Source organism: Cataglyphis hispanica, chromosome 21 (assembly GCF_021464435.1).
Source record: "Cataglyphis hispanica isolate Lineage 1 chromosome 21, ULB_Chis1_1.0, whole genome shotgun sequence".
NCBI classification, from domain to species: Eukaryota; Metazoa; Arthropoda; class Insecta; order Hymenoptera; family Formicidae; genus Cataglyphis; species Cataglyphis hispanica.
In genome coordinates, this window is record NC_065974.1 from 945250 (window position 1) to 957828 (window position 12579).

The 12579-nt window shown below is 29.5% G+C and overlaps 1 protein-coding gene across 1 annotated transcript; it reads left to right on the top strand.

Annotated features, from left to right (window-relative positions):
* Positions 1–59: 59 nt before the first annotated feature.
* On the top strand, positions 60–12215 carry LOC126857417 (receptor-type tyrosine-protein phosphatase F-like). Its single transcript, XM_050606817.1, is given in 33 exon segments — positions 60–561; positions 754–912; positions 1019–1302; positions 1505–1697; positions 1825–2166; positions 2298–2450; positions 2631–2786; positions 2876–3031; positions 3145–3266; positions 3439–3616; positions 4059–4126; positions 4218–4413; positions 4585–4700; positions 5010–5205; positions 5627–5938; positions 6024–6277; positions 6399–6474; positions 6868–7415; positions 7652–7908; positions 8083–8371; positions 8600–8687; positions 8765–8841; positions 9010–9144; positions 9360–9500; positions 9568–9765; positions 9889–10085; positions 10178–10284; positions 10502–10716; positions 10861–10989; positions 11066–11172; positions 11174–11218; positions 11713–11848; positions 12023–12215. Coding segments are annotated over 33 exon segments (5925 nt in total). The 5' UTR covers positions 60–341; the 3' UTR covers positions 12098–12215.
* Positions 12216–12579: the final 364 nt, after the last annotated feature.

Genomic DNA, 12579 nt, shown 5'->3' on the forward strand with positions numbered 1-12579 from the left:
GTCGAGTTCCTTTCTAAGTTTCAGTTACCGCCTGAAATCATTATTATCCAGTGATTTGAACAGTGTAAAACGCAGCTTACTTTAAAGAAAATTTATTTCGTTATTATTAATTTAAATCCGATTGCTAAAGTGCAAATAAAAGAGCTATTTGTTTACATATATTTCGCTATACGAGATGTGTTCAATACGCAAAATAACTGGCTTCATACAATATTTTGAAAGTTTTTAAAATGATGAAGATAAAGAAAGATGATCATAATATCATTAGTAACATTTCTTTGTCATAGTGTCTCCACCAATGATTGTTAGATGTACGAGTGATACTTACGTACTTGTTGACAATGAAAAAAAAGATAATGGACACGTTAATGTTCTTTCTCTTTACGAGTCAAATGCTGTATATTTCCGAAACAGTGACAGTACTACGCGGACCGTCAAGGTCAAGTTATTCACCATCCTCCCGAAAATTAATATGCGTCTCAGAGAATGATGGCGGCGCTCTAGTGTGGAATAACAATTTAAACTGGCAATATTACAAGAACAATAAGCATAACAATAACCGTAAGATATTAAAATAAAAATGAGTGTCTTACATGAGTTTTGTGTAGGTGCTAAAAAATATTCAATTCATTATTTGAAGAATGTAGATTGAAACTCTTATTGTATTTTGTTTGTTAACCATTTATTTGCAAACATTTAGTTTTATCCTAATATTCGCGACAATGCACTAAATACGTACGCGCACTATTTCAGGATTTTATAATTTAAATGGAGGAGTTCCAAATTGCGAGATAAATTGCAAAATGAATGCAGACGAAGATTGCTTAAAATCGTGGATTGGACAACAGGATTGGAGTCTCACAAATTCTCTCAAAACACCCATGGGGCCGGTATTTGATCAGCGATGGGAAGGTAAAAGGGCAAAGCAGTTTAACAAATAATTGTGATATCTGCAGAATGCATTACGACATTTAATACAATTTTAAGAATGGCTTTAAGAAGTATTTAAAATTTTCAGAATTTGAAGAATATGTAAACTTTGAAGATAGATATGATTATATAAATGTAAATCTCGAAAATGTTACCGCAGCAATGCTCTCTGTTTCTATCCGTGGATCTCGCGACGCGCATATATTGCTTTGTAATGGTATGAATTATAACAGAGACCCTTGCTACTGGATTATAATAGGTGGTTGGGACAATACTTTGTCCGTCATACGAAAATGCGCTGTAGGAGTGCCTGTAATTGGCACATTTCCTCCCCCAAATTCAAACTGCAGCAAAGCACAAAAATTTTTCAAGGTAATATATACACCATACCTTCGTCGCTTAACGCTATTTTCTTTTATTTAAATAATTGAAATGCTTTCAAAACGTATAAATGAAAGAAGGAATTAAATTTAAGACTATAATGGTATCATCATTTATGATACCATTTTAAAAAGAATCAAAATTTGTATCAATTTGCAAAACTTTACTTAAAACTAATTGATCATCAATATAGCATATGCCGTTGTCTACAACTGAATGGCGATCGTTTGTCATTATGTGGAACTTTATAACTCGGAATGTATCCGTTTATGACACTGATAACGTTATTATGACGTACAAGGATATGGAAGAACCTGAATCTTCCAATAGCGATTATCACATGTATATTAGAAGCAATAGAGAAATTCTGTTTCGGTTTCATATATGTAGGTGTAAAGTTTCAAGATATTTTAATCAGCCATATATATATATATATATATATATATATATATATATATATAATTATTTCAAATTAAGTAATAATAAAAAAAAGACTTTATCTATGTTTTTCAGACGACTTTCTGCATACTACTCTTGAAAATGCAATTTTAACGAGTCCCATTATCTTAGTTGATGATGGAACAATATGTGTAGAAATGTTAATCGGCCTGTGCGCAGAATGCGATGCAAACGTAGTGTTACGTGATTCCATAAATTACGAAGCGTTAGAAACGGCAATCGCAAAAGGTTCATCGAAGGCGGCTCATGGCTTGCCCACGTGGCAATCCGTTAAAATTCAGAAAAGTCTTTTAACAAATAATATTTACGTGATAATCCAAGTGATTCCTAAGCTCAACACGCCTAGTTCTAATCCATTATGGGCGATAGCGAATGTTCGTCGATGTCCCATAAAAGGTATAAATTCTTATAAAATTTGTCAAAAATTTATTAACGCTAAATATTTGATTTGTATGTCGAACAATTGTGAAAAGCTTTAAAAAATTGATTATTTTTTATATATAATTCGTCTAATTCGTCACATTTAGACTCATTAAGATGGAGTACTATGATTGATAATGAAGATTGGGATATCTGGGACAAAAAGTATTTTTGGCCGAATGCGACATGTCAAAAATTGTTTTACAATAATCATATCGTTGTGAATTCTATATCAGATGCCAAACCAGACATGGAATTAAGTAATCATTTAAAACTGTCATTTATGTTTTAAGACTGGAATTAATATCATATTTTTGTTTCTTAACTCTTTAGAGAGAGAATGACATATCTTGAAATAAAAATATATATTTTTAAATATATTTTAAAAAATATATTTTAAAATAAAAAGAATATTTTAAAATTAAAAAAAATGTTTTCAGATTACGCAGATTGTTCTAAAGGAAAGATTGGACCACAATGTTTGATATCTTGCGAAATTGATTTAGAAGGCTATTTTGACTGCAAGGAAACTGCAATTTGTTATAAAGATGGTTGCACATGTCCTCCAGGATATTTGGGAAGCTCTTGTACTAAATGTAAATTTAATTTGCTATATTATTGAAAGTATTAATCTTTTTATTTTGCGCAATAGTTTTGTGCAAATTTAATATATCGATATTTTCAGCTTGTGAATCATACACGTATGGCTACAGCTGTAAGAAAAAATGTGGCGCATGCCGCGACAGAACTTCAATTAATGTACAAGCTCCATGTAACGAAATAACTGGACTATGTTATAATGGATGCCAGAATTCTTATGTACCACCTTTATGCCAATTAAGTAATATTTTTCGTGTTTGACGTATAAGCGCTTTGCTATTGTTTTTTTAATATTAATTAAATTAATATTATTATTATTTAAGTTCCAAAAGAATATAATAATATTTTTTTTAGAATTAGATAATCTGAACGAACCTGTCATTACCTTCTTAAACAGTACGTGTGTTGAGTCCACTATTCCTTTTACATGGAGAAAAGAATACGAAGAAATACGTATTGTTTATTCTTGCTTTATAGTAATTATCATTTAATATTATCCGATATTCTTTAAAATATGGAATCTTGATCCTTAATCTGTGCTTAGTTAATTAAAATGTATTATTGATAAAAATATATGAAAAATAATACCTCTTAACATTCGGAAAAGAAGAAAAGAAAATAACTTTATATAAAACATTTTTTTTACAGGATCGAATGGGACATGTTATTTATCAACCGTCAATGACGATATTTCCCAATACAACACAATTGATAGCATTTTTTGACCACTTAGTACCCGGTACTACTTATGAGATTAAGTGCCTTTTAAGTATTGCGGGATCTGTAATATATAGTCCTCAGCAAAGTATTGAGACGGATTGCAATCGTAAGTATTATTTGATATTTATTTGGACCGTATAAAATTTATTATTTATGTTTAATTATTATTTATGTTTTATTAATTTATTATTTTTTATTAATTATAAAATATTTTATATTATTATATATAATATATTAAATTTATTAATATCAAGATTTTTATTACTTTGTGTTATTACATCAAAATCAAGCAAGATAAATTTTGTATAGACTGATATAAAATAATTTATTAAAAGTCTCAAAATTTGATTTGATCAAAATATAAAATATATATATATATATATATATATATATATATATATATATATAAAATATTAATATTAAATTGATTTGCCTTACGTTTTATCATTACTTCTAAATAAAAATATTATTCTAGTTTTTTATAAATTATCTATATTTTTTTGTGTTATTTATATTTTTCTGTAATACTTCTTTTTACATTGTTTTAGCGGTTGAAGGTTTTGATGTGAAGCCTGACGAAACCAGTTTGAGAATCAATTGGCATAATAAAGACAACGTACGTAAATATTTTATTAATTAAAGAGTTTTTGAACGTAAATACTATATAATATAAAAAAAAATGTAATATGTTTATTTCTTTATATCAGCAATTATATCGATGTCCAACAGATTGGTATCGCTTGATAGTTCGAAATATAGATACTGATGAGCAAATTATTGATGAACAAGTTACGTATTTTCCCCGTAATTTGTCTCAGTTGACACCGTATACTTTTTTCAATGTATCTATATTTCATAAAAATGACAAGCTATTTTCCCAGCTGACTCGTACACTTGAGAGCGGTGAGTTTAATTTAATTCTAATTTTAATTTGATTAATTTTAAAAATATCTACAGTTGAAACTTTATATATCTTTATACGGATACACTTTTATATTTTTGCGTGTTGTGCAAAATAAAATTTTATAAATTAATAGCACTATTTATAAATAACTTTTATAAAAATATTGACAGTCCCATCCAGAATACTAGATCTGCGAGTAATGATTTCGTCTAACACACTTACACTGATTTGGAGACCTCCTGATCAACCTAATGGAGAAATAGTGCAATATGAAGTAATCTTAAAGGTAAAAACGTAGTTTATATATGCACTTTTATATAAAAATATATATAAAAAATTCATATAAGTAGAAAAGCGATTATTAAATAAAATAATTTTTAAAAGATTTCAAAGTAAAGTGTTTTATATTTTTTGGAATCTCATAGAATCAATAACATTATTGAAATTGTCAAATTGATACATATGTTTAATTTTAACTTTAACTTTAATATTAATTTTTTATCTTAATGTTAATTTTTTGACTGTTTTTTTATTTTTTATTACTTTATTTTTATTATTATTTAAGTATTGTTAAAATGCATTTTATTATTCACAGATCAAAGAATATCACGGTTGCAAAGATTTAAACTTACCTACACCAGATAATCACATAATTACTAAATTTACAAAAAACACAACAATTACAATTCCGGATTTACGTCCGTACGCATCTTATAACGTACAGGTGACAGCTCATAATTCACGATATAACAGCGTGGCTGCAGAGATAAGCTTTGATACAAATATTTCTGGTATATATAAATTATTATTATTTATTATACCTATCTTTGAAGTTAAAAATAGAATAGTAAGTTTATTTAATTAATGAATTATTTATTAATTTTTTTCTAAAAATATCCCTCTTTGTAATAGAATAGCAAACTTCTAGCACACATTCTTCCATAAACAGCAATGGCACAACAATCACAAATTTTTTCTTTTACGAAGAACATAATCAGTAATTAATAAATAGATTAAATTCTCCAAATAATTTATTCTCATTGCGTGTATTCTTGTATGTAATTATTAAACAAATATTGTAGAATAGAAAGTATATTTCTAAAATTAATAAAAATTATATTATTTTTTATGCTAATTACAATATCATTAAATACATTAAATGAATGCCACAAGTTGATGACAATAAATAAACAATTGTCAACAACTTTACAGAGATGCCAAAGGAAGTATTTAGCCAGCTGAAAGTACAAGGCTGGAAACTATCGTGGCGTCCACCTGAAGATTGTACGACGATTTCGGGACCGATTAAAGCTAAGATAAAAATACGCGGAATCAGCGATGCTGTTAAAAATAGGTTTAATATAACCAAAAATACTGTGTCATATTCTTTCGATTTAAGTAAAATCAAACCAAAATTACACGGTATTGAACGATACATGGCAACAATTTACGTAATAAGGGATTACGGAAGCCTAGAAAATGTCTCCGCTTATCAAGAGTATGAATTTGAAACTCCAGCAACGGGTAAAATTTTATATTATAATTTCTTTGTAAGTCTCCAACTCAAATTTATTTTCATATTTATTTTTATACACGGTCGAAATAACAGCTCCGCCTAGTATAATCAATCTGGATGTCGTTGAGACTGACACTCGTCAAACACCTGCAATGATACATTTAAGATGGCAGAGTCCACGTCCACCTCTCAACGGAAAATTGTATTATTATGAAATTAAATCATGCTTAAAATTGAAAAAACGAAGTTGTTTCATTGTTGATGTTCAATTGAATGAGAATTGTGACTTGTGGGATGATTACATATGCCGAAGTATTAAAAAGTTCTCTACAAATTCAGAAATTCAAGTGAGAAATCTTTTATATATTATTTCTAGAAAATGTAATTAATTTATATAAACAAAAAAAAAATTTAAAGAAACGGACATGTGAAAAATTTATATAATATGAAATATTATATTTTTTATAGGTTTTGGCGTACAACATGAATGTTACTGAACCAAGTCCTTCGGTTTTTGTAACTGATCAAATGCTTAGTAATACAAGTAAGACTTTATTTAATACAATTTTTGGCGCATTATGGATTTTCTTTCTTATTTCAAAACTAATTACTTTATATAATTTACATAACTTTTGTGCATTATTATATTATTATATTTATTTATATTTCATGAATTTTTCTTTTTATTAGAATTAAGATATTTTTATTATAAATAACATTCAAAAAGCGTTAACAAAAATTCAATTTTTTTTTTTTATTATTCGAGTTGTCGGTGCATTATGTAACAAGTCTCTATTTAGAATTTCTTTTTAATTCTTTCTTAAATTGTAGCTTAAGTATAATTGTAGCTTATATATAACAAAGATTTTTATATAAAAATAGCTACAAATAATTGTAGCTTATATATAACAAAGATTTTTATTAAATTATCTTTCAGTGCCAGATCCACCTGAAAATTACACCTTCACAATTAAAAACAATGGTATAATTGAGCTGAACTGGCATCATCCTTGGAGGACGGGTGGTCATCTGCAATCTTTTCATATTTGGATACAAGAAATTTCTTCCAATCTGAGAAGACAGAGACTCGCTTCACGATCGCCGCGTAATGATGTATACGAATATCCAGTGACACGTTACATGCGTAACTATAGCGAGCAATTGTATTTGTTTCCATCAACGAAGTATCAAATTTACATTAAAGCTGTGACCGTGGCGAACGTAGCCAGCAAACTCAAGTACGTAGAAATACAAACGCCTTCGACCATGAGTTTCGATGGCGATCTCGAGGTCATGGTGGATAAGTTTTATTCCACGATCTCGTTAAACATACCACCTGTCCTGAACGATACGTACGACAGTAAGATGCATATCATAGTTAAAGGTCCTAATGCCTGCGAGCAACATTCAGAAGTACCTGAGAGTTTGCGTTCTCAAGCGAACGTAAAAATGTATGATATCGCTTGGCAAGCTGCTGAGGTCTCGGTATGTACACATTCTTAATATTTATCAAATTTATACTGAAAAGTTTAAAAAAGAAATCCGCGTAGTAATAAATAAATAATTGAATTAGAGCAATTATTTTAAGAAAAATGTTTCATATTTAATTGCCGATAATAGATTAACATACATAATAATACATCATAATTGTAACATTAATATGGTATTATTTTGTTTTTCTATAATCAAATTTTTTTTAATGTTGCTTTTGATTTTGATAGACTAGTGATTTCGCTGGCAAGTTATTTACTGTCGGCGACAATCAGATTTACGGCGGTGCTAAAAACTGTCCATTGAAACCTCAAGAGTCATACGAAATATTGATTATCGTAACGGAACGGAGTTTGTCCAACAAGTCGATCATGCTTGCAAAATTGATCAGTATTGGTGAGATTCCACCGAAGCATCACGAAGCGTGGATCATACCAATTATATTATTTCTTCTCGTGGGAGGCGTTGTTTTTTATTTGTATCGAAGGTAATATATTTTATCTTATTTTCTAATGGCAGTGCTGCTGACTGCCATATATTTATTTGCATCTATCAAAGTATAAGTCTAATTATATAGCTGACGCCACAAATTAAATTTCGATTTGTAAGTGCAAATTCCTTTTACGTCTGCTATATTCCCATTATGCAATTTTGTCAGAAGGAGACAGAAATCGACTAAACAATTCATGCAAGAAGAGATGATCCTGTCGCAGAATATCGAGAATTACGAACACGAAACGAAGTGTGTGATGTCAAATTCGAAGCAGGAGCTCTCAACTCCTTCCGACAGGCAATCCTTATCACGAGCAACCACTCCGGAGGTGCCACTCGTCGTGGAAAAGAAAGACGAGGAGATAGGAAAAGAAATGACATCGTTGACGAAGGTAAAAGATTTCGAGGATTATGTTAGAGAGGCAGTACAGTCGGGACTGCTAGACAAACAATACGAGGTGAGTCTCTGAATTGATTTTTAGTTCCTAAACAAATATTGAATTATTTGGAAGTTTTTCGACAATTTGACACCCAGACGTTAAATTTATATTATACGGCATAAGATATTTATAGTGCAAAAAAATTTACGGAGAAGAAATTATCTCTACGCTTAATTATATTGGCTGTAATTTCCAATTATCATTTATTTATATAACAAGATAATAATTTTGGTATTTTCTTTTAAGACGTTTCCAAGGGGACAAACTCGGCCGTGGGATTACGGGAAATTGCCGCAGAACAAATCTAAAAATCGATATGGAAATCTCATAGCATGTAAATAAAAAACTGATTACAGCATCATTGTTCTTGCGTGATAACATTATGACGTAACATTATGCTGGTTTTTACAGATGACGAAACGCGCGTGATATTAAAGAAACTTCCGGATGACGCTTACTCTGATTATATTAATGCTAATTACATCACTGTAAGTCGTAATCAAAGTAACAAGTATTTTAATTTTGAAATATAAATTGCGAAATTATCTATATATGTTTTTAATATTAATAGAAAATATTAAGAAAATAATATATATAAATAATATATTATATTATATTTTATTTATGATTATTTTTTTCTTCTTTTCCAAAAATAGGGCTATAAGAAGGAGAAACGTTATATAGCGACGCAAGGACCCAAACCCAATACAGTTATTGATTTCTGGCGCATGATTTGGCAAGAAAATGTTCTTATTATTTGCATGTTGGCAAACGTAATCGAAAATGGAAAAGTAAGCTCTTTTTGTTTATTCTATAGATTTTTACAATTTTATATAACCCAAATGCAACACAAAAAATTTTTTAATAAAATTTATAAGACATAAATATTCCATAAAGACTGACTAAAAATTAAAAAAAAAAAAAAGAAAAAAAAACAAGTAAAAGTTAATATTTATTTTTATATAATCTTTTCAGTTAAACAATCTATCTTTTATGAATTTTGCAGACAAAATGCGAACAATATTGGCCGGACATTGGCAAGAAAAAGAAATACGGAAACGTTATTGTGTTAAACGCAAAGCACAACGTTTTTGCTGATTATTGCTTCAGAACTTTTCAAGTTACCTATGGAGATGAGACTCGAAAGGTAGAACGCTCTCTTATTTTTAATCAATATCGCGATAACTTTTACTAAATACGTGTATCAACAATAGATCGAACATTTACATTACACGGCCTGGCCAGACCACGGTGTACCCTTGTATACACATTCCGTAGTCACGTATCTGAAGAAACTATTGGCGACGCCACCAGGAAATGGACCCGTAGTGGTCCATTGCAGCGCTGGCGTTGGAAGAACCGGAACAATTATCCTGTGCGACATTTGTCTGCATCGAGCAGCGGCCGAAGGGGTAAAGATAATATTCTAATGATTTAAATTCAATAATTGTTTGCATCGATAAATCGAAGTTTAGTTCTTTTAAATATGCAAACAATACAAGGAATTATAATTTGACGGAAACGAAATTGTCCAGCTGGTCGATGTATTTGCTGAAACGGCATCCATCAGGAACGAGAGAGCTAATATGGTGGATAATAAGCAGCAGTATCTTTTAGCACACTTGGCACTGGTAGAATGTTTGCTTTCCATTCCGACCACGTTACCGTGTAATGATCTTTTACCGACCCGAATCAAGGAGTTAAAGAAACAACTACCGATTCAACTGCAAAGGTACGTCCCTTAAAAATTGGACCTTGATATTGGACGCTTTTGTGTTGATTTTAAAAGTATATTATAAGAACTTGAAATTTGATAATTCTCAGGCTACAAAACATTGCGTGGCAGGACGAGGCTCTGAGACAATTTACATCTCCACCGTCTTTATCAGAGCGTAATCGTGCCAAGAACAGATTTCCAGAACTGATTTCAGGTTTGTTTGCATATATCCAAAACAGTATGTGAAAAATTATTATTAGGAATATTCTCTAAAATTTTTTTGTTAAATAAGCAAATTGAGATCGAAATATTTTGTGTAATATAAGAAATATAAAATTTTATCTCATTATATACTGAGAAGTTAACATTATTTATAAGTGATGATAAATCTTTAATGCCAGCTTTAGATAAAGAAAAAATTAATTTTGCAGATAAAGTCAGCAGAATATATTTGAAAAGATATCCGGCATCAGACGAAGATAGTGATTATCTATCTGCTGTTTACGTAGATGGAATAAGACATCAGAATCAGTATCTAGCCACACAGCTTCCCATGCCATCGACGGTTAATGATTTCTGGCGAATGGTCGCGGAGTTTAAAGTGGAACTCATTCTTATGCTACAACCACCTGATCTTCAAGACCCTGTACAAATTTTTTACACCTTTTTAATTTCATGAATATATATTTGCAAAATATCTATTGTTTATTTTTCACTTTTAATTTAGTCCGAGATCAAGATATCATGATAATTAATCTATTAATATAATTATTAATTTTTGCATTTTTAGACTTGCTGTGTGATTGCTCCTGTGAGCGGCGAGTTTAAACCAACGCCATACTTGAACATTACAGCGAAGGAAGTCGTGGAATTTGAATATTATACGTCACAGAAATTGCTACTCATTGACAATTCCGAAGTAAGTCAATTCGGCGAGCTCACTTAATACTTTCATTTGCCATTATCTATCCACTGTGATAAAAATTTTGTCATAGAAACCCTCGAGGGAGCAATTTGTAACTGTATTATGCTTAACGGAGTGGAAACCTGGGAGAAATCAATCACCGCCGCCGGTAATGACGATGGTGACGTTTTGGCAAGCTGCAGAGAATTGCGAGAGGCGATGGACCGACTGTCACGCTTTGCCAGTAAAAATTAAAATATTATTATTAATAATTTGGGAGAAAATAATCATCATTAATTATCAATAGAACTTCATATTTTCTTTAGTGAATATAAAAGTCTATTCACATAACATTTCCCTTTATTCTCAAGAAAGAATCGCTTCATAACAAATAATAAAATTCTCAACAAATTGTAAAATTCTCTTAAATAATATATAATTTGTCTGACCAAAAATTGCCAGCTTTTATCTTCTAAACTAAAAGAGATAAACTATAACAAATATATATTAAATTAAATGGTTCAAATTATTTATTTTAACAAATAGAGAAGCATGATTTTTTTATAACAATATAAATATTTTGACAGAATAAAAGTTGTAAAGCTGTTTGAAATATATATATATATATATATATATATATATATATATATATATTTATAATAATAAAATAATCTGTAAAACTTTTCTGAATAATATATCAGGGAACATCTATTTAATGAATAAAACATAATCTTTCAGTGACGGAGTTACTGGATGCGGGCTTTATTTAGCATTGAGTTTCCTTCTGGAACGAATGGCTGTAGAAAGAGAATGCGATGTTTGTTTGGCAGTAAGAGCTGTTAGACGATCAAGACCAGACTTTGTTCGATCTTTGGTAATATATTAATTTCTTAGCAATAATAAAATGACATTAATAAAAGTCTTATTTAATACGGAATCATCAGTCAGGGTTTATCGTATATACTTGATATATAAATATATTTTAGCAAATTTTAAAATATAACAGGTGTACATATATGACAAATCAGAAATCTAATTTTATTTTTAGGAACATCTGGAATTTTTGTACGATGCCACAGTGACATATTTGGAGTATTTTGAAACTTATGCAAATTTTTCATAAAATCGAAATAAATTATCAATTTAAGATAATGAAATTGTATTATACACACACAACACAGTAATAAAAAAATTAAACATATAATAACTACACATATGCATACATATGAAGCTATATACATATATATATATATATATATATATATATATATATATATATATATGTATATGTATATGAAGCTTATAAACGCATAAAACATTTACGTAAAATCAGAAAAATTGCTAATAAAAAAAATTTTATTAGAAATTATTTAAATAAAAAATTTGTAATAAAAATAATTAAGAATTGGTACTATCTCTTTCCAAAGATTGCATTAGAATTTGTTGATTTATACCGAATAAGGCTCCCCTTGAGAATTCTATTTAATAATTAACCGGCCCTGATCAACTCAATTCAGATTCTGGTATTCACGTGCGAGCACTTATCGTTAGGCGAAAATTTATAGATCCGACGACGAGACCGGGTATCCCTGCCTCTCGCAGTCT